Source organism: Molothrus aeneus, chromosome 5, assembly GCF_037042795.1.
Source record: "Molothrus aeneus isolate 106 chromosome 5, BPBGC_Maene_1.0, whole genome shotgun sequence".
In the NCBI taxonomy this organism is placed as follows: Eukaryota; Metazoa; Chordata; class Aves; order Passeriformes; family Icteridae; genus Molothrus; species Molothrus aeneus.
The window spans coordinates 26,259,096-26,285,790 of record NC_089650.1 but is presented as its reverse complement, the minus strand read 5'-3'; the positions used below and the strand labels follow the sequence as shown (position 1 = coordinate 26,285,790).

General features: G+C 41.1%; 2 protein-coding genes across 2 annotated transcripts in view; one reads left to right on the top strand and one right to left on the bottom strand.

The window, feature by feature from the left end:
- The window catches only part of PLEKHG7 (pleckstrin homology and RhoGEF domain containing G7), a 28,956-nt gene extending 15,825 nt beyond the window's left edge, over positions 1-13,131 (top strand). The window contains exons 9-16 of the mRNA XM_066550977.1: positions 1,246-1,359; positions 3,010-3,184; positions 4,584-4,699; positions 5,473-5,563; positions 6,032-6,111; positions 7,387-7,546; positions 11,427-11,524; positions 13,024-13,131. Of these exons, the coding sequence (XP_066407074.1) occupies positions 1,246-1,359; positions 3,010-3,184; positions 4,584-4,699; positions 5,473-5,563; positions 6,032-6,111; positions 7,387-7,546; positions 11,427-11,524; positions 13,024-13,131 (942 nt within the window). The remainder of the gene's footprint in view (positions 1-1,245; positions 1,360-3,009; positions 3,185-4,583; positions 4,700-5,472; positions 5,564-6,031; positions 6,112-7,386; positions 7,547-11,426; positions 11,525-13,023) is intronic.
- Positions 13,132-14,903: 1,772 nt separating this feature from the next.
- EEA1 (early endosome antigen 1) overlaps positions 14,904-26,695 on the bottom strand; it is a 68,922-nt gene continuing 57,130 nt past the window's right edge. The window contains exons 26-29 of the mRNA XM_066549603.1: positions 26,225-26,463; positions 23,328-23,448; positions 22,888-22,986; positions 14,904-21,731 (exon numbers count right to left, since the gene is read on the bottom strand). Of these exons, the coding sequence (XP_066405700.1) occupies positions 21,609-21,731; positions 22,888-22,986; positions 23,328-23,448; positions 26,225-26,463 (582 nt within the window). The 3' untranslated portion in view covers positions 14,904-21,608. The remainder of the gene's footprint in view (positions 21,732-22,887; positions 22,987-23,327; positions 23,449-26,224; positions 26,464-26,695) is intronic.

Below are 26,695 nucleotides of genomic sequence, written 5' to 3'. Positions count from 1 at the left end.
ACCATTTATCACAGCATACATATCACATACATGTCACAGCTCCAGAGCAATCAGGTCTGTCCAGCCCATGACATTTGTCACCAGCAGTTTGGTCTCAGCCTCAGGTTGCTCCTATTAGAAGGATGTTTATATTTCTATTCATTGGCATGTTTGAAGCAGTCATGGGAAGGTGCTCTGTATGTGGAATCAAGTGTGGAAAGATTTTCTCTTCCTGGGGAACAGCAGCCCAGACTCTGAGGAGACTTTTCCACTGGCAGAGGCAAACTTCCCATCCCATGGAAGATATTTCCCTGAAACCAGACCCCAGCCCCATCAGTGCCTGCTTCCACTCCTCCACACTGATCCTCCTTTACTCCACAGACCAGACCCAAAAGTGTTTATAATTGCTTAATTAAGAGCTCATTGACACTAAAATTACACTTTGGCCTGTGTCTGTTAAGCAAGAGAGAGACGCAGCCACATCTGTCCTGCCACTGCCAAGCCCTGCCAACCCTGCAACCCTCTTGGTCAGTCTGTGTGGGAAACAAGGCATTTGTCTGAACAGCAGTCTGCAGGAGCTCCAATTCCTGCTCAACTTCCCAATGCCTGTAAAGTTGGAAGTATTAGTGAAGATAGAAAATCAATTGATTGATAGAACCTTCCCTAACAGTAGAGGCCATTAGAAAACTTCTGGGAAATACCAGAAGATCCTACCTCAGTGTTAAGATTTTTAACAGAGACATTCATGCTAGCGCTTGGTTTCTTGCCCCTGTGAGCTCTGACCTCAGGCATTCTTATTGATTATGTTTGTGTAGACAGACAAAATATCAGACAAAGCTGCATTTTATCATGCATGACATTCAACATCTCCAATGTAAATGAGGCTATCCTGTTATTTCTAGGAGCATACTCAGATATAAGATACCATGCTACATGAAGTAATCAAAGCTGTTTCAGAAATACTGGGTTTCATCTTCAACTTCCATATGAATTTCACATCATTTATTTCTAATGAGAACAATGTGTCACACCTCTGCAGATCTGTTAAAACACTACTCCCATACATTACTGAAGCATTGTTGTGGTATTTTTACTACTTTACAGTTTTATTGCTGTTTAAACGGTCCTTTCCTTTTTTAATTTCTTCTTTTCCCATCTTCCTAGATTCAAGGAAATCTCATATAAAATGCACATTACAACCCCAAAACTCCTGTTTCTCCCTTTGTCATTTTTCTTTCTTGATAAATCTCCAAACCTTTTCTGCAGTTTTTCCAGGGTGACCTCTGCCAGACACACCAGATTTATTGCCTTAATTATACCTCTGCTGTCTTCTACTTGGAAAAGCTGAGAAAGAGAGAAGATTTTGGCATCTACCTGAAGGTAAAGCAATGGTTTTGTTGTTATTGCTGTTCTTGTTGTTGTTGTTGTTGTTGTCTTCAGCCTTTCTACCTTATGGCAGGATTTTAACAGCAAACTAGGAATGTTCATTAGAAGCAAAACTGTGTAGACAGCATTTCACGTGGATTTTTTGCAGAGCCGATCACCGATTGGAAGTCACCCTTCTGAGTGTATGTTTACCTGCATGTGTGAAAGTCCCTACCTGAAATTTAGAACACATAAGGGGGTAAGAGCTGGGCTGCCTTTTTTGCAGGCAGGAAATACAAACTACTAGTCTCTTTATTTTGTTCTGCACATAATCTCTTGACTCAGTGACCTCCACCTTAACAAAGTTAAATTGTTACAGTAAAAAAAAAAAATCAATTTCAAATGTCTTACTTTGGCATCAAAACACTATCAGTAAAGGAGGATTTACCTCCCTCTAAGGCTGGAAAGAGCAATCACTGGACTCTTTATCAAGTTGCAGCACTACAGCAGGTTTTGTCTTTGCTGATACCAGCCAGTGCAGTGGTGGGGATCTCAGGCTCTGCTCTTTCTGACATCGCTAGCAGACCAGTGTATCCTTTAAATACTTAAGATTAGTCTTCAATATTACAGGTTTAGAAAGAGAAACCTCAAGTAGTGGGCTTTTCTCACAGGCAGCCCAAAACTGGAAGGACATCTTTTTGTGGCAGGCAAGTTCTGCAGCTTGGGCCTTGGGGCTTCACTTTGTATACATTCACATATAGGAAAAATGTTCCCCACTGGCAAGTAGCAGTGACCCCAAAATATAAGGTGGCTTTCAAACCTAACTCAGGTTAATTTTCTCAGGAAGACCTGAGAAAATTAAAACAACAGATAAATAAGAGCCTTACTGGATATGACAGCATGGCCACAGCATCTGGAATTGTAAGCAGCAATGCAGAAACTGAATCTGGAGGGGCAATGCAACTTCCCCAGTGGAGAGTTGTCCTTGGCTTGGCTGGGATACTGTTAATTTTGTTCCTAGTAGCTGGTATAATGTTGTGGTTTGCATTTAAGATGAGAGTAATCTTGATAACACACTGATGTTTACTTGTTGCTAGGCAGTTTGCATTAAATCAAGGACTTTTCTGTCTCTCACCACCACCAGGGAGGAGTCTGGTGGGCACAAGAGGCTGGGAGGGGACACAGCCACAACAGGTGACCCCAAGTGACCCAAGGGGTATTCCATACCATATGGTGTCATGCTCAGTACATAAACTACAGGGAAAGCTAGCTGGAAGGGCTTCTGCTCTGGGACTGGCTGGGCATGGACCAGTGGGTGGTGAGCATTGTGCACCACTTGATTTGTATATTCTGGGGTTTTTTTCCTTTCTGTTTCTATTCTATTAAACGGCCTTTATCTCAAACTACAAATTTTAGTTTTTATTTCCCATTTCTATTCCCCATCCCACAGGAGGGAGTGAAAAGTGAATGAGTGGCTGTGTGGTTTAGATACTTGCTGGGTTAAACTATGACAAGAGTCTTTATAATGCCCTTGTTCTTACTGAGAAACTCATCTTTCATTAGTCCCTGTCTCGTTACAATCAGCTAATGATGCAGAAAGCTCTTTGCTACCTCCTAGCCAGAAGGAAGCTGAAGCCTAAGGCACATTTTCCTTGTCTTCAGCAGTGGTGTGAACAAAATGAACAGTGCAAGAGGTTGCATCTGCCAGAGCTGCTGGTTGCTCCTCTGCATCGACTGACACGGTATCCCCTCCTCCTCAACAACATCTGGAAGAGGAGCACTGATGAAACAGAGAAAAGTTTTATCCAGTCACTTAAAGAGAAGGTGGAAAAGTCTATAAGTAAGTAACAATGCTTAGAAGTTAAGTATGCAGTTAGAAATTAGAAAGTTACATGGCTTCTTTGTGCCTGTCCTTTGAAGCGTGAATTGGTCAAGTGTCTCTGCAGAAAAGCAGCAAGGATGTGTGTGCCTTTCTACAATCCTGACCCTCATTCTGTAGGGAATGATTTGGGCCACCTTGTGCTGTCAAAGCCTCTCTGAGCAATGTCACAGGACTCCCAAATCAGTGAGTACCCTGTATTTTCTTAGAATCATCTGCAGTGACAGGCAAAAAATTAAAAGCAGATCTCAAATTGGACCATATCAAGAAAGATCCCAAACAAAGAAGTCTTTCAGTTGGATTTATGTCTAAGGAGGATTTTTTTAGGGCTGATCCTTAATAGGATAAATTTTCTCTCACAAGGGGAATATTATGTCCATGACCTTTCACTAATGACAGGGTGCTACTATGTAAAGTTGTCTCAGCTGCAGATTTTCTCTAGCTATTGCATAAAACAAGAAGCTGGTCCAGATATTAATTTTTTCCCTGAATTTTTTTAAATATATAATATTTATATATTTAACATATATAAGGACAGCAGTTTTAGGTGTGGCCCCAAAAGACCATGGGATGTCTGGAGAGTATTACTGGCAGAATAAATAGGTCCTTCCAGAAATTAGACGGCTCTGGATGAAGGAAACCAAAGATAGAAGGGTGACCCCTCTTTACTCACAGACACCTGACAAAGATCTGCCTTCATTTTTTGATCAGTGAACCAGTAACATAATAAACAGTTGTAGTCCAAGCACTCCCCTTCTGGTGGGGAGGTATGTGAAAACCATTATCTGAAGCCATTATCTGCAATATCACTCCACCCAAAGACTTGAAATTTCAGTTGCAGGTCCATTAAAGCTTTGCCCATAATGGCTTTGAATCAGCAAAGACACAGTCTCCATTTTTCACATTTTGAGGGACCCCCACCTCAATCACTTCTGGCAACACTTCCTCTGAAATTAATTCTCATTAATTTCAACAGTCTTTTTATCAGGCTCTATATAATGAAAATTATTTTTCTCTCACTATACCAGACAGTTGAGGATGACAGGACTTTTTTTGAAGACATTTTTAAGATTACAGTTTAATTGAGTTTTATATGATTTCCTGTTCCCCAGACAGATTAATAAACACAATCTTTTCATTTAGCAGTCAATTTAACCATCTTTGAATGCATGAATTGAAATTCTCTCTCTTCTGATTTAAGTAGAGTTTAGGCATTTTTTACAATGAGATCAAGATTTCATCTGGGGCCTCACATGTGAGGTACTTCAGCTTTCACGGGAGAAAATTGGTACTCAGCATCTTCTAGAAACAGGACTGCTTTTGCCAGCCCTGGCAGTAACTGGTGTTTCACACATTTCAGGGGATCTGGAAGGAAAAGTCAAGTGGTTGGATAACTTTCAAAAGTTCAGGCAGCTGCAAGAGGTCATAATTTGGCCTCAGGTCTGGGATCGTGACAAAAGGTTCTTTGTTCCAGAGGTAAGCAGATTTTAAAGGAGGTTTGTTTGTTTGTTTTTTTTTTCTAGAGGAGGGTTTAGTTTCCTATCTGTCTTCCTAGCGTGGTCTAAAGTTGGCTGGTTGTCTGTATTCTAGCTAGTGAGGATGGCTCTGTTCTAACAGGGGCAGCTGCAGCCTGGGCACTGCAAGTGCTGTAGCTGAACACACATTGCCTTGCACGGCAGCATGGGTTGCTCTCAGCATCCAGGAGAGGGCAATGATACAGTCCGGGGGACTCTACCATATTTGCTTTTAGGGGACAGAAGGAAATGGGATAGATGTAAGTATTACCAGCATCATCCAATAAAGTAGAAATGATTTGCCTCTTTCACTTCTCAAGCTGAGCCAAAGAACTTCCCATTTACACTTAAAATGCATTACAAAAAATCACACAGCATACCTGGGTGTGCACATTTTTGCCCTACCTACCCAGAGAGACTTTAAGCAGCACTATGGTAACATCATCAAGTGGGCCCCACCTCAAGGATTATGTCTGTTCACATACAAGGCTGCAAACACCATTAAACTCAATTTGGAAAAGTAAAACCCAGCTTAACATTTCAAAAGCATAAAGACATTTAAGCAATAGCACTGCTGAAGAAACACAGGCATGCTCAGTTATCAGCTGTGTGATGTACTTAGCCTGAGGTAAGAACACACAAATGCTCATCTTGTTTAGCTGCTGGTTGCTTCCCTGTTCATCATCCATTATGCATGATTCCCCTATTCTCTTTCTCTCTTTTTTTTGGGTCAAGTGTTTGAAGCAAAACTTAAGAGAAAACAGCAGTGAAAACATTTTGTCTTCAGCGAACAGACTTCTTCATGAAGGGAAGCTGATGCTAGCAGGTAAAGTCCCTGATCTCCTGGTGTCCAGAGATAGCATAACAAAATTATACATTGTTATGGCAGGTCTAGAATGAACCTCTGCAACAGCATTTGGGCATGTGCAGGAAAGTAAAAGCAACCATATAGTTTATCAGAGAGAGACTGAGATACAGCTAAGCTGCCAATAGGATGATAGTCTGTATGATTGTTTATTGTCCTTTTCCCTGGCAAGCAAGGAATTGTTATATCAGAATGAGGTAGCTGCTACAAGGTACAAATTTAGTAGCCAAAATGACTGAGATGTATGATTTAGTGCATTTGAGAATGCACACTGGAGGACAAGTATAGTTGTGAACTATACTGGAGACAAGGCTTCTTTGTTAAAAGCATTCTGTAAGGTGCAGTGATTCATAGATGTGCCTCATCTTAGAAGTAGCAATTCCTTAAAATAATCACACCATAAAACTGATTTTTTGTTTTTCTTCTCAGAAAGCACAAGGCTCCTTGATGTCTACCTCTTTTTATTTGATGATTTCCTACTAATTACCAAAATTAAACGTAACAAAAAGGTAATAATGTCTAGAGATATACATGGTTGCAGTTGTTACATTTTTTAACTTTTGGATGGCTGTTGAACGTACTTTGGAAGATTGATCTAGTTATAAAAATACAAGATGACTAATCAGCGTGAACAGCTGATACTTCCTTATGTGACTAGCAAACCATAACACTGATTCAAAAGCCTGCTTCTAGGCTCAGCATGGTACAGGAACACTATTACTGGCAGAATTTACATTACAAGACCTTAATATCTTCCTGATGTTGTTCTGATGAGTAGGATTCCTAAAGCTCAGAAAAGTTTCAGGAATGTAAGACTTTTTATAACGGTCCTTGCAACCTGTAAATTTTTTATCCCAGAGATATCAGAACTGTTGGAAAGAAGAAAAAAAACTTAAAGGAAAAAAACAGGGAAAGGCAAAAATTATGTAAGATTGGCTATACTGCTTGTTTCCTCTCTTTGCCTTGACTTCCCCAAGTTTAAAATTGAGATATAATTACTCATTTTAAGAAAACGTTTCTGGATGAATGATTATTCCATAGAATTCTATAGATGATAAAGATCTCTATTTAGACACCAACAGAAGAAGAACTGGATGACCTGAAATTACTAAAGCTTCATTGTAGGAGTGCATTTAGCTAATTAAGTTTATGAAACTGATGTAAACTGAGTCTAAATGAACCTGTGATAATCTCCCAGTTTTTTTGGGGTTTTTTTTAAGAAGCAGGTGTTCTGCTTTAGAGAGAAAGGAGATAAAGAAAGCATGCAGTGAGATGTTTTAGACTCACAGCACCATCCCTTAGCAACGAGGTTGGTGAGGGAGTCAGAAATTCAAGGGACCTGGTACCCTTAGGCAAATCTCTTTGAGGGTTGTCCCATGGACACGTGTTGGTAAACCATCTGTGAAGGGCTGCAACTCATCTGGAGCTCCAGGGATTCTGTCTTGTGCATATGCATGAGGAGAGATAAGGAAACTTACCCCCAAGGAAAGGAGAAAAAAACCTGCTATTAAAATAAGGAGGGAAAGGGGGAAAATACTTTTGGAATGCCTGTGACTGTCTTCTGCTTGTGGACTTGTACTGTGTTTCTTTTTTAGCTTTTTAATGCAAAGTGTGACCTTGCAGGAGAGCTCCAGGTACCAGTCAGTTTTTCTAAGATTCCTCAGCCAAATAAGCTCTCTGTGTATCCTTGATAAGAGAAAGCACATAATTTAGAGTTGTTTAGTGCCTATACCTCATGAGCAGATGGCAGACAACCCGCTAACCAACCTCATTTCTATTCCCAGAAATATGGAGGCTCAGACACCAGCTTAATCCCTGTCTGTCCTTCCCTCACTCCTGAGCTGCAGTCCTTCATAAGAGAGGGGGGATTTTGCACAGTCCTAGACCAGCCCATCCCACTAGACAGACTCATACTGAAAAATGTTGAACCCATCCAAGTTACAGGTATGTGCCTGCATGCACACCATGCCTGTTACGAATGCTTTCATAAACACCATGTCAATGCACTGTGTGTGTGGCAGCATAAGGACAAGCTGCTGTTTGCCCACAAACCACCCCCAGACGCCTGGAGTGCAAACACTGGTGCCTCAGCCCTGCCTTCCTTCACAGCTCTGCTCCTGCTGGGAGGCATGAGCTGCTGCCTCAGCCTTCACAGCCCACAGCCCCTGCTGCCAGAAGTGACTCACACATGCCAGTGACTGTCACATACTATCCATTCACCCCAAAGGAGGCATCAAGACTCCAATGACTTCTTTCTCACAAGCCAAGTGTTCCCTTGTCCTAACTGTCCTAACATGGTCATTCAAACCCCAGGTATCTTTCAGATCACCCCAAGAACATTTTCAGTCCCATACTAGCTTTGCAGCATTTTTCAGCTGCACCACTACATCGTTCTCCCGGATATCCTCCCACATAACACAGCAGCCGTTCGCAAGGAGGCTGGAGAGGAGATTTACCTCCTGCTACTGCTCCTCCTCACATCTCCACCAGCTCTTGAGAGGATGGAAATCACCCAGCGCACATCAATGCTTCCTCGCTCTCAGACATCCAAATGCATCACTGGGGAATACTCCTCCTATCCCTGCTGCTGTGCAGTTGGGTGTGGAGTGAAGGAGGGCTGACTGCCACAGAGAGTGACCAGCCTTACCCTGCCAAAACAAGGTTCCTGAAGTCACCAAAATCAGATTTTGGGTCAGGGAGCAGGCATGCACCATCAGGCCTCCCCTTGGTCTGAGCCTGTGACGCAGCTGGCTCCCACACACCTCACCCTGGTGGTGAATGGTGCCACATCCACTTGGTGGCCAGTCACTAGTGATGCTCCCCAGGGCTCAGTATTGGTGCTGGTCCTGTTTAACACCTTCATAACAGACCTGGATGAGGGGAGAGAGGGAAGCCTTAAGCCATACATGGCATTAATTTGGGTGGGAGTGTTGATCCAGTGGGAGGTAGGAAGGCTCTGCAGAGGGATCTAGACAGGCTGCATTGATGGGCTGAGGCCAAGTGCAGGAGATTCAGTAAGGTGAAGTGCTGTGTGCTGCACTTCAGTCACACCACCAACATGCAGCTTTATGAGCCTGGGCTGGAAAGCAGCCCAGAGAAAAAGGACCTGGGGTGCTGGTTGACAGCCAGATGAACATGAGCCAGTGTGTGCCCAGAGGGCCAAGCAGCCCAATGGCATCCTGGCCAGTATGAACAATAATGTGGCCAGCAGGACTAGGGAAGAGATCTGTACTTGGCACTGGTGAGACCACAGCTCAAATTCTGTGTCCAAAAAGTACATTGAAAATCCAGAGTGTGCCCAGAGAGGAGCAGTGAAGCTTGGGAAGGGTCTCAAGAGTAAGTCTTAAAAGGAGTGGCTGAGGAATCTGGGGATGTTTAGCCTGGAGAAAAGGGGTGACATCATCACTCCCTACACCATCTAAAAGGAGGCTGTAGCCAGGTGGGAGATGGCTTCTACTCCCAGGCAAGCAGTGATGGCACAAAAGGAAATGGCCTTAAGCTGCACCAGGAGAGTTTCAGGATGGACACCAGAATATTTTCACAGAATGGGTGGTTAAGGATTGGAACAGGCTGCCCAGGGAGGTGGTGGAGTCAGCCCCCCTGGAAGTGTCCAAGAAATGACTGGAAGTGGCACTTAGGGCTGTGGTCTAGCTGACATGGTGGTTCAGTCAAAGGTTGGACTCAATGATTTTGGAGGTCTTTTCCAGCCTTAAGGATTCATTGATTCAGTCTAACACTGCCAAGATCACAGGGGCCTCCTCTATCAAAGCGAATGAAAAGAAATACAAATCTCTGGGCTCCAGGGTCATCCTAATCCTTGAGATTGAAAGGAAAAGCTTAGGGACCTACAGTGCTCTGTGAGAAAGCAATAGATAAGGAAAATAAACATAGAGTCTGCAAAATTTATGATAACTTTGAAATACATTCACCCAGACTATTTAGCATTCAGCATCAATGCTGAGAGGATATAAAGGTAGGCAATAAAAGGGAAATTACTAAAGACAAGATAAGGGGATGAACACAAAGAATAATAACCTTTTTTAAAAACATGTTCCAGGCACTGTCTGCCTGCCTAATTAACTCCCTTACCAAACCAGTAGAAATGGAGCAAAAGTATCAGCCACCTCTTGGCTGCAGGTTGGAGGGGAGGGTAGCCCCACATCCCATGTAAGCCCAGGCTGAATGCAAATGCAAGGCCAACAGCTCCTTGGGTGCTGGAGAAGGCAGTGCAGCCACCCTCCAGTTTGCACCTAATAGATTGGCCATAAAAACCATAATGGATATGGAAATAATATTTCTGGATTTTTTTTTCCAAGCCAGCATTTCCCATAGAGATTCCTAACCAGGGTCTTTCTATCTCTGTGATCCAGCTGCAATCATCAGAATAGAAAAAGCTGCCTATGACATTCCAGCCTAGGCTCTGTCCACTGGTTATGACCCTTCCCTGCACCCTTGGCCTTATTGCTTGACTTCTCTCCCATACATTCTTACCAGCTTTACTACAGCTGTAGCCATGGCAGTCTCTGTTACTCACTTGTAGTCTCATAAGACCTTGGAAGCCCCTTCCTAAGACAGGACCCCTTGGGGTGAGGTACAATAAAAACAGTGAGAAAAATTACTGTAGGGAGATTGCGGTTCAGATTCCCACCATTCTTTGTAAAACAACAAGCAAACATTCCAATGTCAACAGAAAATATCCCATTGCAGGAGAAAGAAAAATATTTAATATTGTCTGGAATGTGTGACCTTGGGGAACATTGCCAGTTTATCTGCACTCTCAAAGAGACTTTTATTACTGGTGGCACTAAAAGATTAGTTAGCATGTTCTCAGAAAGGTCATATGATCCATCACATTAATCAAAAATGATATCCTGATTTTTTGATCTAGCAAGTACTTTTGCTTCTGTTAGTTTGCTGAGGGTTGACATCACTTTGAAAATAAACAAAGCTCAATGCAAGTACTAGAAAAAAATATATGTTGCAATATCCTACAAATATCCTTTTGGCAGCAGGCTGATAATTCTTTTCCAAAGCCTTCAATGCATTAGTGAAGGGATAGAAGATGAAATGGTGAGTTCGTAACACCAGGAAGGTACCCTAAAAGGATAACTACCTGCAAACACCATGACAAGAGATATACCTTTACATGTAAATACAGTAGTAGGAACCCAGCTCTGAAGGTTGTTAGCAGTAACATTCTTTCTGATTAGAAAATCACTAGCTGACTTAAGCTCCCCCTTTATTCCAGATGTGTGACATTGGTGTCACTTTGTCCCCTTGCAGAGAAACGCACTACATGATGCTCACAGTCACCTTCAGGAATAAAAGTGTGGCAGGAAACAGAGGCAATATGCCTGGGCATCCCCAGGAGCACCAGCTCAGGCACATGCCCAGGGAGAACCCAAAGACAGCACTAGCCTGAGTGCAGCCACTTCCCCATGTGCCAGCCATCTTACAGACTTACTTAAATAAAATAGGACTTCTCTTTTTGATTTTTGATATTTGTTTTTCTTTAACTTCAGTTATGATTTAGGCCACTTTGAAGGGACATATTTCTTAATGATCCTCAGGTAGACTCAAAAGCACCTTAGCTGCACAATGATGAAGCAATTAAAATTAAAAAAATGCAAGTAGAATTAACATTTTGAAATAAGAGAGCTTCCTACACAACAAAATTAACTCACCCTATGAGGGTGCAATTGCTCTTTTAGAAATAAAAAAAGATGCTTATATATATAATTTCTTTGATCATAATCAATGTGATATAAAATTGGACTGACAGTTGTATGAGGTGCATTTATATCCCTTTTCTACATTTTTCCAGTCTTCAGCCTGCGAAATGCTTTTCTAATTCAGCATGAGAACAGGTATCGGCAGTGCATAGCACTCTTCTTGCTACAAGCTCAGACAGAGACTGCCAAGGTAGGCAACACATCCTTTTTTCCTTCTCTAATTACACAACTATGCTTTCCCTAAAGGAGGATGGCAGCCTAAAAGTGGTCATGCTGTGATAAGAATCTCTTACAGTTGTGACACTTGACCAAAAGTAAAACAAAACAAAATAACACCCCAGTGCTCTGGCTCACGTATTTGTTAGAGAATTTTTGCTGCTGAACATGTTCCAGTTTTCTATCAGGGTGGTTAGCAGGTCATATTCTTGTTGAAAAAACATTATCAATTCCGATTGCAAAAAAAAAAAATATCCATTTCTTGTGTCACAGAAGATGGTCAGCCCCTCCAGAGCAGTCAACACCAAAACAACCCCCCCCACACCCAACTCACATGCAGTAGTACTCAGATCAGAAAACTGTCCCATGCTCATCTATTCAAAACACGCATTTTGCCATTCCAGACTGAACAGATGGTACGATTAATTCCACTATTACAGAAATTTACCCCTCATTTTCACACCATGTCACATTTCTAGTAACAGCAGAGTGTATAACATCTGAAAGTGCGTCAGGCACTTCACAGTATTTTGCTTTCTCATGTAAGTTGAATTTCCTTCTCTAATACCTAATGCACAGATATTTGATCACTGCAAATACTAATTCTTACAAGTAAATGGTGGTAGACTGGTTCTAAAAGAAACACTGAGTGAATTCTTTCCATTTTCTAGTCACTGGCTAGTACTTGGAATAGCTATCCACTCAAGAAGTCATTACTTTCTCCTGTTACTGAAATATGACCTTCCTTTTCCAAAACTGCCTTCATACCAGGGCTACCATCTTCTCAATGTCATAGAATCACAGAATAGTTTGGGTTGAAAGGGCCCTTTAAAGGTTTTAGTCCAAAGGATAAACCCTCTTAGGGTTAGTCCAATGTCTAATCATAGCAATTCAGAGACAATTTCTGTCACCAGACTATCTGGAGAGGAGGAAGTTACATATTTAAAATTATCTTTCCATCACTCCTTGTCCTCATACCTGGATGACAGCAAACATAGACCTGAATGCTGTCAGCATGATTACAGAAACTGAAATTCAGTTGGCAGTACATGGCAGATCTTGGAGGGGACAGAACTCATGATGCTGATAGAACTGGAGCTGTCGTAATCAAAAAAATGAGGAGCCCAACTGCAGGGACAGCATTAAGCTAATGAATAAACATCACAAGAAAGGGGTGAAATAGCCTGTAACAAACTTCACCATTACAAACAGAGCAATAAAATCCTACCTTCCAACCAAAAATGGAAACATTTGCTGGAAATCCCTGGCCCCAGACACAGGTTCCAGCAGCATGTAGTGGCCTGAACAACTGGGAGAGTCTCAGTTGTAGGATAATTCATGTTTCCTTCAGCAATTATGAGCACAAGCCTGAAGAGAGGCTAAATAAAACTAAAGGCTCTGGATGTTTATGCATCTAACTTACTGGAAAATTTTTAGGTTGTCTTGGTTTACAAATATTTTTTCTTGTTACAGATAGCATGGATGTCACAGATAGAAACAGCAATTTCCAACTACACCACACGACATGAAACCAAGAAAAGCACTGCTTTCTGCTTCCCTGTTGAATCCTCTGAAATTTAATAATGTCAGCATTGCACTGATACAGCCAGTGGAAGATTATTGTGGTGATAATATAGTTATTTTATAATATAAATATAATGCCTTAGGTCTCTGAAGCTAACAAATTTCTGACTTGACAAAAGTATGGCGCATAGACCACACCATGTAGGAATAAATTGGAGGAGGGGAATGAGCCAGGCAACAAATGTATCACTCCTAGATTCTCCTTGCTTCACCTAGGGATGGTTCTTGCTACCCAAGGAAGTTTTAATAGAGCATGTAATTTCCTAGAAAGCATAACAGGGAAAAAAACCCTATGTTGGTAAGGACAATACATTCACCAGAGAAGTTTAGAAGGGTTATTGCATCATTCAAACTGTTTTAATAAATTTCATTAAATTAGAATTGTGTAGCCATAGCTTCTGATATTTATGTGTCTCTTCCCAGTAACCTATAATATCCCAGGATGGTTTTTACATTAATACTGAGTGTGTGGATATATGTATACATATGTATTTACTTACCTGGTCCAGTGCTCTCCAGATACAGCCTGGCCACTGTGATACACAAATTCCTGCTCTTCCCCTGTGTCTATCATGGGCAAGTTTTTCCTTCCTGGGAAAGGAACAGCTATCAGGTTCCCTGCCAAGGGGGGGATGTGTGAAGCTGGAGGGCAGAGCAGAGTGCAGACAGATCTGCACCAGGGCACCACACAAGCTGCCAATGCCTTGCCACAACTTTGCTGACACAGCTGTGCTCCATCTCCTGATCCCATCCATGCTCAGCTGCACACTGCATCACACCAAAGGCTTACCAGAACCTCAGAGCATCCTGAAACCAGTGCTGACAGGACAAAGGCATTTCAAGCCCAGAGGAGCCACACCTGACAGTCTAAGGTGTGTGCTTTGTGTGCTGGCAGAAGGGAGAGGGTATTTCACTTTGGATACTTTTTAACAAAACAACCTTTAGCCAGGTCTACTCAGTGTACCAGACAAGAAGTCATTCCTGGCCAGCATGTCTCCAAGGAGGACAGCCCAGGGGAAGGCAGTATTTACACACAGGCTTGCCTTCATGGAGATGCAAGCTCAACAGGCTCTTCTTTGGTGTCAAGAGAAACATACCTCAGGAAGGAGTTGAGGGAGAAATTGACTTCCCAATTCAAACCCAATTTCAGAGGAGACCTCTCTTCTCCATCTTTCTCCATATCCACACAGAGCCCCTGCTTCAATAGCTAAACATGGGTTGTTTGGTTGTGCCTCCATAATTCAATAGTGGCTTTGTCACAGGACTGATCTCCCACATCAACCATCTGGCTTCTCTCTGCAACACAGTTCCACCCTGAAAGAGCTTTCCATTTCACAAGTGAGACCTTTATTGGTCTAAAAAGTAAAACAAGTGCTACTTTTTGAGTTTTCCAGTTATGCCAATTGTCCAGCTGCATCGACTGTGATGTCAGAACACAGCCAGTGACAGAAGGACTTTCACCAAATGTGGGATACTCAGCAGCCTTGCACAGCTATTGGGAATGAAAAGACTACTCTGAATTTAAGCTGTGAAAAGAACAGATTTGAAAAACAGTCATTATTACTGTGTTCTCAGGAATGTCAAAGCCTTTGCTGCAGCTCCCTGAAACTCTAAGAAACTGGAACATTTAGCTTGCTCTTACATGTGTGTAAGAACAGTTCATCTACAAGAACAGTACATCTGTAGTTGTAAAACTATATATCCACCATTTCAATGTAGCTTTGCTGTCTGAAACAGTGCAAGGTAGTTTTGAATGATATAATCTGGTCTATTAGAAATGTCTAATTTTTTTTATTATTATTAATAGTCATTCCTTTAACATATTAGAAAACAAAAATGACATTTCAGCAACAATTCATCATAGTTTATACAGAACCTGTTGATGCATGGTGTCACCTTCCCATTCAAATCCACAGCCACCTTCCAGATCACAGAGTTTAAGAATTACAGTGCACACTGGACTAAATTCTTTCACAATGTAAGGCACAACTACATGATCACAAGTAGTAAACACAAACACTGAAAGCAGAAAGAGAATAAAACTTCAATTAAAAAGAAATAAAACCAAAACAGACTCATGCAAAAAATCTATCTACACCTACCTACCAAGATGGTATGATCCAGTTTAGAAGTACAGTACTCTGTAAGTAAAACTGCAACCTAAGTCTTTTATAATACATTACTTCTAAATATCAAGTAAAAACTTATATTTTTTTCCATTTATATTTTATACAATTATACAGAAATTAAGCTGTATGAACAATATTCACATCTGCAATAATAAACTGATCATTAAAAGTCAGAAAAGAGGCAAATGAGACCATGTAATTTGTGGCACGCATCCATTACAGAACACCATTCATCAAGTTCACATCTCGAGTACTGAAGGAAAAAACCACGACTGAGTGAATGGTACATTTGGTGACTGAGGCTATCTGTAACCAAACAACAAAGCTCCATACAAAATTGGTTTTACCCAGCAGACCTTAATTATGAAAGCTTGTGGATGTAATTTATTTCCTGTCCAGCAGCTGGTTTGCAAGGTTGAAGCTACAGAAGTTAAAAGAATTTAAGAGAATTCACAATAACTTGAAACTGTTGGATTATTTCAAATACACATTTAAAAAAACCAACTTAACTATTTTCCTTTTTGGTGATGAAATTTTGTGATTTTGGCATTCACCATAACTTTTACATAACATGACCGTGAGAAAACCTTATTAAACTTACCTAATGTTTGAATTTCACATTGAGAGGTAGCTTAAATTAAATCTTATGTGATGGCATCAAATGGGGGGGGGGGGGGGGGTGGCTTCTTTTTTTGTGACTTTTTTCTTTTCTTACAAAAGTGACTATTTCTATACAAGCAGCATTTTGGACATATTACTATAAAAAGTTCTGGTATTTGCTAACCCAGCGAGATGCTCTTTCAAACATCCCTTTTGTGCCAGGAATCAAGCTCCAGCGTGGTATAATGGAGGACTTTGCCATGAAGCCAACACCAGTGGCCTGGACCTGCCAGCACTGACCTGTTGACATACAACAATGAACATCCTTTCCCAGCCCTCTTTACCCAAAAAAAAGCACAAAATACACCGACAAATTTGGTTTTAGTGTTAAGTTTCCATCACAGGGGAGGGAAAATTGGAAAATGTGCCTTCCAAGTTCCTGCTTTCATACAACATTGATCCAAAGGGCTAGCAGGGCTTCATCAGTCTTTAAATGCACAGACACTTCTCTATCCACTGCATAGTGAGTGTGTAGTATGTGGAGAGCTACAGACAATATGCAGAGTTTATTACATAACCTAGTACCTACACTCTTCATTATTGGGAACTTAAGTGGTATCTAATATTCTCTCTAAACATGCAAACTTTTTTATTCAGTGTCCATTTAAAAAGAAACAGAAAAAATACCACAAAACCAAATTTCAATGGCAGGACTTACATGCAATTATAGCTGGTTTTGAAAAGTACATCAATTAGTCCTTTTGGAGAGGCTACGTTTGGACAATAGTTTTAAACTCATTCTAAAATGGATGCTGAGGTCAAGGCTTCAAAACCAAAGAAACAAACAACTGGCTAGATCCTTGCAAATATGTAAAATTCTTTTTTTTTCTCACTTTATAATCTTAAAATTAATTTCTACAAAGACATGTGTATGACTAACAAGGTTTTTGTTATATGTGCTCTCAGATGATGTGTTTTTGGTAAAAGGAACTGTGAGTGCAGTTCTCCTTAGGGCCAAATGTATACAGTGAAAAATCCAGCTGATTATAAACCTGCTGTCCAATGACTACAGCTAACACATGCAATGCACATGATGCCATTCCACTTACTATAGATTCTCTTAGACAGCAAAAAGTGCACAGTGCAAATGACAGTGTTGTTTTCTAGCTCTCTGAGAATATGAGAGCAGGAGAGGTGGTACCTGGAAGAGTAATTTATCAGTTTCTACATACTCAAACCATGATATCATTCTTCTTGGCATAGTTTAGAATCTATTTGAACTTCAGGTCCAGCACTTTTCTGTCCATCACTGAGTACTGGCCATAAAATTTTTAAGTTTTGCAACAAGCATTTGTTTCCACTCCATGGTGAACTGACACTTAACAATCCAGAAAAGCAGTTGAGTTTTCCAGGTTTCTTTATGAATGTCACTTCTCTTACATCTAGCATGAGAAGCTCAATTGTTCTGGCTCATGTAATAAAAACACAGAGAGGTTACTTCATGCTTCTGCTCCCAAATCCCTTCTTGCTTCACTAATAAGAAAGCTTTTCCAGTGAGGATTCACAAACAACCCTAATGGTCCCAAAGCCAACAAAAGTAGTTACTCATTGTTCTTGTGTACCTTGTGCTCCACACTCCATGGCAACTTGGTTACTTGACAACTTCCAAAAACAGAGGCAAAAACCCACATTTTACCCTACAGTCGTGGACTTTTGTGCCAGAGAGTGAAGCCAGCTGAAAACTGAGATCCCTCTAAACCTCTTGCCTCTGTTGGAAGCTGCAGCAGAAAATTCCTTTTGTCTCTTCATTTCCAGACAGCAACTTTTCCTACTGTGACTCATTACTTTTATCCTCTTCATTCAACCTTTGCAGAAGGGGGAAGATTACATTAGGGAGTACGTGGGGAGAAGAAAGAAATAACAGTGAAGGAGAGCCAGCTTAGATCAAAAGCCTGCCACTGACCTCTGCAATGCTACCTGTCTCCAGTATGATGTACTGCTGACATGAGGCCAGAGTGGAACAGCAGGATTTGGCATTTATGGGGCAAAAATGCAAGGGACTGCAAGTCTTTGACTGGGAAGAGAGGTGTTGTCTCCAGGAAGTTAAAAGAACCTCTCCCCACCCTTAGTAAGACCATCCTTTACACATTTACAAAAGCTTCTGTAGCTTATCTCTGCCCATGAAGCAGCTGGTCTCTCACATTCTGCTCTTGCAGCAATTCTGAATGTGGATGGAGTATCCTGCAGATGGCACAGTTTCAAGAACAAAGCCCAAACTTCACTGTCCCACTCCTGATGCCACAGTAATGAGTAGTAATCAAAAGCTGCTTGAGGATCCCACAAACCTACTGGTTTGAGTGCTGGTTTTGCCATCCTTTTCACCTCTTCCTCTAAAATGGCCACTCCTCAGGGAATCAGAGCAATCTGCCTATTGCTAGAAGTTGTAAAAACACATAACTATGCATTCTCCAGTTCCAAGAGTCAGTCTCTTCTGACATTTTATTAGTTTTCCCCTCTGTTCCTGTGTCTGCAGTCTGAAAAATCAGTGAATTAAACTGTTTTGCCTGGAATCCTTTTTTTACTGTGGTAATAGTCACCAGGCTTTTTACTTTTTACTTGGTTTTCCAGTTACTTAGAAGGCAGTGGAACAAAAAGCCTACATTCCTACTGAAACATGCCCATCAAAACAGCCAGACTCTGCAAGCATATTTGTAAGTACACAGCTTTTCACCTTCCAGTTTCCCTTATTATGGGATATTTTCTTGAGTTTGAGCACAGCTTCCAACCTGGCAGTGAAGCCAAGTATTATAGAGTCAGTCTACCATCAACTTGTCAACAAATACAGACCAGCACTAAGAGTTACAAGTACAAAACAAGGAGCATAAGACTCAGCCATGGAGTCATAAATTCACTTTTCACAGTGAAAAGCTGTAGAAATCATGATCTATTGCTGCAGAATAAAAGCTCACACATGAAAGTTTCTACCCCACTGATCCTCCAGATTTTAACAATCCTTCTTTCTACAAATGTGCATTCAAAAAGCATTTCCATCCCCTCTAAAAGCTGCTTATATAAGCTAGGCAGCAAAAAGCAACTTTCAAAAATCAAGCTGGTTTTGCCCCTGAAGCTGAAGAGCTCCACCTCAAGGTGTGATCTGCAGTCAACCAATTGCACCGCTTCAGCAGCCTGCTGAGAAAGGTGACTCTGCTTGTCTTTACACATTGACATCCCAAAAGGCTGAATTAAGAGAGCTTCTAGAGCTTCCTTCCAGAGCTTCTACCACTGCAGAAGTCACTCCTGAGCTTTCATATGTTCCAAATCAAAAGCAAAATGCCTAAACACAACTGAATCTTCTAACCACTTTCCTAGTTCCACTGAAAGATCTCCATCTTCCTCTGCCTCATGTGTTTTAATCTTAGGCAGCTGTGGGAAGTTTCTCCCTTCCTGCTCAAAATCCCTCCTGTTCTGTGTGGTTGTCCTTCACCCAAAAGAACAGCACAAGGCTCTTGTGTGTTACACAAAAGGCAGAATGCATTTAGGCTGGAGCACAACTGTCACATCTCTACTTTTCCGACATTTCTGAAGCCAGACAAAGAAAGACTCTAAAGCAAATTTTTTGGTTTCTCTCAGTAAACAAATAAATAGAAAAAAAAATTCCCAGAGGCAGAGATTCTGTTCATATTTTCTATTCAAAAGATTCTTATACCAAACAGTTATACTGATGAGGAGAAATAGGGAGTCCAGAGGCTCTGTTCATATGGAATTGTTGCAGCAGTTTGTTTTTCTTTTTTGAGCAAGCAACTCAAGTCCAAACCAGAAAAGCAGGTCAGTGTTTTGTATGAACCACAGTTGTAATCCAAACCCTTTTACAATGACAAGAACAAGTCATATCATTCAGCTGGCTTTTGGGAAATAAGAACTGAATTTTAAGAAAACTCCTTGACAGTGCAAATGTAGAACTTGCTGGGTAAGTTGAAAGGGGATATGAAACATATAGATCACTACTTCTGGAGTAGAAGGATGAGTTTCTTCACTTGACAGTTAATCAAGACTTTTTTTATAAAGAAGACACTTCATCATTCACATATAGAGCTGTAACTGGATAAAAGCAAACAAATCTTCCTAATGATGACTAAGCTACCATCATTGTGACAGAATTTGATTCCTTGCCTCAGAAAAGAAGTAGAGGAATTCAGGACACAACTTTTTTCTCTGAACAGCTGGCAAAACTTGGTAAGATACTGAAGCATTTGAGGGAAAGAGAATTTATCAGGGTATTTAAGAAAAAAAAAAATTCCTAAATATTGGAAGGCATAACCCCTGCTTAGAAAAAATAATCTTAAGGGTTTTGAAATACCAGCCACAAAGGGAAGAAAAATTAGAGACAGGCAAGCAAAAATGAAGAGGTGCAAACAAAATCACAACAAAAAAGAAGTATGGAGCCTACATGAACTGTACAAGAAACTTCTGTTCCCAGTACAGAAAGTATGAATAAATATTTATTGTCATATATATTGGCCTCTTTGTTAGAACTATTTGGCTTACAACAAAGACAGTTTTCCATTCTAAGCAGACTAAATCACATAACAAACATAACAGTTCAGAGCCCCTGGTAATGGGTGTCAGATAGAGTAATGGAAAAGTGAGGTTTGTTAGGTGTTACAGGAGTTCAGCTTCTTCCACCAAAAGCTGAGGAAGGGACAGAAGAAAAGGCCAGAAAAACTACAGCTGGATCAAAAAAAACTCTTTCTAAGTTGGATGCCTGGCTTGGAAGGTCTGGATGTCCCTTAGAACAGCAGTGATCTCTCAATGCTTCCAGGGTATGGGCAGGGGCAGAGATGTGCTACAGGCTTCTACCAGCACTGTTTGTTTGCTTTTAAATGCAAAAAAACATGATGTAAGAGTTCCTTGAATATTAAAATGTGTCAACCAAATTTGTAAAAGTGAAATCAATCACTATGGGATGAAATATTGCAATGCATAATATAATATTGCTACAATGCCACATAAACTTTGTCTCATCATTTGTTCACACATACTCTCTCAGAAAGACAGATGCACTCACACACCAACTATGCAATATAGCACGTGTAAAGGTGTTCCAGCACCCAAGTGCTGCATATAATAAGGACTTGGGTGCTGATACTACGAGTGGGCAAATAAACTGAGTTGAAGTTGAGTCCAGCCATTACCCTCATTGTGGAGTTCAAACTTCAGAGAGAAAAACAAGAACCAGAGAGATAGAAAGAAAAAGACCAAATCACAGGGGATTATAAAGACCATCAGATACACAATCAAATGCAACAATTAGTTATGTTTTTACAGCAACATTTGATACATAAAATCCTCACAAGTTTTTGCATCTTCCTTTTTCTTTGAAGGAAACAAGAATAAACTCCAATATCACATAAATGCTGTTTCTCTTGAACAAAAAAATAAAAGATAAAAAAATACATTGTTACTCCTCTGTTTAAACTTTATTTACAAATAACTGGATATTTCTAATCTAGACATAAAAGCTCTTTCCATGATGAATGTCAGTAAGCTATGAATGATCTGAGCCCATGTGTCACAAAAAAATACAATAGTTTTGCTTGGTATCAATAAACATTTTAAAATATACTAGATTTTGCCAAGTGTTACAATCATTGTCCAAACTGAATAGTAGTCTGAGTGCTGAATGAAGTGCATCAACAGAAATAGTAAATTTTAGTGTAACATTTCTTTGTCACTCACGATAGCCAGTTATCCTTGCAAGTCATTAAAGCAAGTATCACAGACTCGGACAGGCTTCTTGGAAGAAGGAGTTAAGGCATTCTTTGCTGAGCACTCAGCACAAAAGATATTTCCACACTGTCTACAGTGATGCTGCAAAAGAAAAGAAATATACATGCTGAATATCAGTGGCAGTTAGCACTAATAGAGATCACTATCATGTCAAGTCAACACTCATGTTTCAAAAATTACTCTTAATTTTTAATTGGCAGTTACATAGCAGAGAGAAGGTAATTTCAGTAAATCCTTTCTAGAGGGTATATGAGTAAAACATTCAGAAGTGCTTCACTGAGTCAAGAGAATATATCAGTTTCAGAAAATAGAAAATAGTTCATCCTCCTCTTGAATTTGTTCTCTTGAGCTTGTTCTGGTCACATGAAATACATTCTTCTTATGCGTAATTACCTGCTGTCACATAGAGAAGTATCCTTGAATCAAAGGATCCAGCAGTCTCTGTTTAAAGACTACCCAAAGATCATCACCAAAATCGTGCAGGCCAGGGGGAGTCACCTAAGACTATATCAGGAAGCTCTGCAAAAATGAACCTCACAAATATCCCTCATCTACTTCACTGCCAAGCCACTTGTTGGAGGGGTGCTCATCTCTGGATGAATGGCAGACCCTGCCAATTGATGCTAACATCTTAGCTGACCACAGCAGTTTTTCAAGCAAGGTCTGACTCCAGACCTAAAACACATCCAGTTGTTTCTTCTGTTCCATGTTTACAAATGTATAGTCACAAAGCACCAGATCATGGTGATGCCTCATATTTTCACACATATCTAATTTCAACCAATTTACATTTTTTTTATACCCATAAATCTATATATCCATATATATCCATATGGATACATGGATATATATATATATATATATATATATATCTCCATAAATCCATAAATCTAGTTCAGATCAGTTATAAATATATTTTGTAAAATATATTTTGTTTATAAATATATGTTGTAAATATGCTTACAACAGTAATTTTGCCTGCTTGCCTTGGGAATTGAAGCATTTTAACACTGTTTATAAATTGATGCTGCTAAAATGGAAAAAGAATCATGAATAAAGCAAGCTCCACAGCCTTTATTTTTAATATGTTAAGGCACTTTAAACAATAACTGTATTCTGAGATGTCTTGAGAATCCCAGTACTATTCAGGCCATTTTCTGAAGTCTGTATCCAATCCAAGAGTTTGGAAACAATAAAAATAGAAAAACACCATAGCCACAGAGTAGAACACACCTACCCTTCTTACTGTCACTGAAAAGCCTTTTCCACAGGCCATACAATTCTGTACCTCATTGTCTTCTGCCCACTTCCTGTTGAGAGCTTGTGTGTGTTTGATCTATACAGAAGATGTAAAAAAAACATCAGGCTTTTTTAAAAATTGCAAGTCTATTCCCTCTAATATCCTCTATTTCCACAGCATGCACTACCTATTGCAAAATAAAAGCACCAATTATGTCACGATACTCAGGGCTCATGGCTATTCAGAGAGGAAACCTTCTAAGCTTCAAAACTATAAGCAGATTTAATAACATACAGACAGACCCTCACACACCACAAACATAACACCTTAATTCACTCTAGAAAAGCAACCCATCATCAAACTGACACAAATTTGAAATTCTCCTAAGGTCCCAAACAGAGAATCAACAGGTTTTATAGCTTCAAATCAAATTATACCTGCAATGACTGGTTTTCTCGGCCAAGTTCCTGCATTGCAGCCGTTGTATTGTCCAACTTTTTCTTCATTTCTACAAGTTTGGCCTGAAGCTTTTCAATTTCTCCCTCACTTTTTATACACCTGAGGCAAAATAATAAACAGTCAGCTCAAAGCATTTAAGACAATGTACACTGTGTGTCCTTTGAGCCAGTTGTCAGTCTGAGAACTTACCTGCATAAAATCCAGCCAAAAAAATCCTTACTCTGAAAAGTTCTTGGATGCCTTAAGTAGGAAAACATTCTGTTGTAACAATCAGTTAAAGATTATACTGGCATTGCCCCTAAGTATCTGCAGCTTATCAATACCTGGAGTTACACCCCAAGCCAGGGACAGTGCTGAAGGCAGTCCCTCAACAGCAAGCCCTGATAAATACCCCTGTGCAATGGGACATTCTCCCAAACCAGCTGCTGCAGATCAGGTCAGGCAACAGGGCAGAAAAGAAACCTTTTTCTTCTATCAAGGCCACCTCCCATCAGCTGAAACTCAGTTAGCTGCTCAAAGCCAAATTTCAAAGGGTATTTTTCTACCAAGCTGTAAACAGCTACGGGATGAGTTCAACACAGTACAGCAAGGGATTGCCAAAGAAAGAGGATCTCATTTGAATTGATCCCATCCTTTTCCAAGGTCTACTGCTCAAAAGTCAAACCACTAAGCTTGACAGCACTGACAAAAGTTTTCCCCTCTGCCTTCACCAAATATGTCAGGAAATAAGGACAAAGAAAGCTTCCTGTCTCACAGGTGTTTCTTCTACCCTGGAAACCACTGCATTCAAATAGCTCCAGCTGCCTTGCAAGGCCTCCTGCTGTCTGAAGGAAAAGCACTCTGCTTACCTTGGACTTAAATATACTGTAGAGACAACAGCAGGATGGGAGAAAATAAGACTGCAGCTTTTCAGGAGGAAGAAAATGCCTCCTTTGTGAACTTTAGTCTATCTAATCCAATTACACGCTCAGTCTCCTAACACAGAGTAGTGGGCACACCTGGGACTTCCTATGCAAATTCTGTGTTACTTAAGGGGTCTCTTCCAGGCTTCTGGATGACTTGGGCATGTATTCAAACTGAATCAAGGCATGGGAACCTCACAGTGATGGAGAAGGACAGTTAGCTCAGGTAAGAGAAGTTCTCTCTGCCAGGCCCCACAAGGTTGACACAACAGATGAGAAGCCATAGCCTATACACCAGAAATCTCAGAGAAGCCCAGTGGATTTAGAAGGGTCTTACAGATGGACGTAAATCTTTGAGAGCAAGCACAGAGCTGTGGCTTTGGTGATTAGTAAAGATCCTGATAAGCCTGCCTTGTTTTCTACAGAATCATCACAAGGAGCACAGTTGGTTCCCAAAAGATCTTGCTGTGCTTTGGCAGGTGTGGTGGTTTGACAGGAAATGTGTTTTTTTGAGATGCTGTGTTTTTGGCCAATGGATATTCAGACTTTAATATTGGCATTTAACCTGACCATTGAGACATGGACACGCCTCTGAGAACACGGAGTTAAAAGCAGAGCTCTCCCCTGGGAGGGTCCTCTTGGGTTTCCGGCGGGAAAGAGTTCGGGTCTCTCCCCCGGCCCAGCTGCTGGCTGGGCAGGGGGAGGGGAAAGCCATGAGGCCGAGAGAGGTAGGCCTGAGCCCGGGGGTGGAAGGGTGGAAGAGAGAGAAAGAGAGAGAGAGACCGGGAGCCATCGGGCAGCCCCCCCTGAGAGACACAGAGAGAGAGAGAAAGAGCCGCTGCCTGAGACTGTAACCTTGAAACTTGATAAACATGGGCCTGCGCCGGCAGCACGGCTGGGACGGAGAAGAGGGGGGGGTTCAGCCGGCCGCTTGTAGGAGCTTTTAACCCCTTTTTGGAGAATGAGAACTTTACAGAACATTGACCTTTTCTAGAAGATAGAGTGGAAGATGAGGAAGGAAATGGGCCAGTGTGAGAGAAGTCTGGGCGAGTGAGAGATAGTAGAAGAATAGAGAAGAATCCTAGTATTTGGGAAGAGATGATGGAGTAGCTTTTGCTGGACTCTTTTTGTATAGCCATGGACAGAACCATGTTCCTTGTGATACAGAGACTGCATTCTAGGGGGAGGCAATGGCCTCAGAACCAAGAGGGTTCAGTGTTGATGCCCCTCGGCCCCAGGGGGTGAAAATATGGGGGGGACAGGTGTCCCAAAGGAGAGACTGTGCCTTTTTTGGAACGGAACAGAGCATCCTTAAAAAAGACAACCCTAGAAGCAGTTCTGGTCCGTGTTCAGTGGTGAGAGCACTGGACATGAAAAGGAAGAAGTCACGACGGCAGATGTACTCCGGGCGGTGCCACGAGTGACACAGAAACACACGAGGCTTCAGCTGTGTTTCCAGGGGAAGCCCATGGCACAAGAAGGACTCCTCTCCTCTTGATGAACTGAGGATTGATTGTCTAAAAGGTGGTGCTGGACCGAGAGTTGGTGATTTGAGGAACAAAATGTATTGTGTTGGAAATTTGGTGGGGGGGAGGAGGAAATGCACTTGTGAAGTTTTCATTTTCCCTGTGTGTGTGTTCCTTTTTATCTGTAGTTGTAGAGTAGTTAATAAAGTTCTGGTTCTTTTTCCCTAAGTAGGAGCCTGCTTTGCTTATTCCTGGTCACATCTCACAGCAGAAACCAGGGAGAAGGTATCTTCATGGGGGCACTGGCATTGTGCCAGTGTCAAACCATGACAACAGGGATGACAGAGAGTTGCACTCTGGAAACTGCACCCACAGTGCAGTCACTAAGAGCAAATACAGATTTAAATACAGCATGAATACAGAATCCCAAATCAACTCAAACAAGTTTTCACCCTCAGTTCATTTAATTTCTCAAACTACACTTCCTCAGTCATGACCACAGCTTACCTCTCCAGCAATGCTCTTCTCTCATCCTGATTATTCTGGACTGTTGCTTCCAGGACAGCGTTGTCCCCACGTAAATCATCTGTCTGTTTCTCCAGCTCACTCACTCGTCTTTGACTGCTTTGCCACTCTTTCTTCATGGTAGCCAGGTTTTCATTCAGGGCTGTCACCTGCATGGTGAGCTTGGTCTCTTTTTCCTCATGTTTCCGTTTTTCTTCTTCTTTGTCTTTTTTCTCTGTGTGCTATAAAAACAATGGGAAAATGAAAAGCAAGCTTCCAAGCATTCTTTCCTTATTCCCTACATTTAATTGAGTCAAAGAATCTTACTGTAATAGAATCACTACTTTTAATCAACATACTCTACTAGACAAGGCTGCCACCTCACTGAATTTTCCTACACCATTAAATGCCTCACAGATTTTTTTATCTTGTCATTTAAAAGCTCCTGTAAAGTGAAATTGAAGTCAACCCATT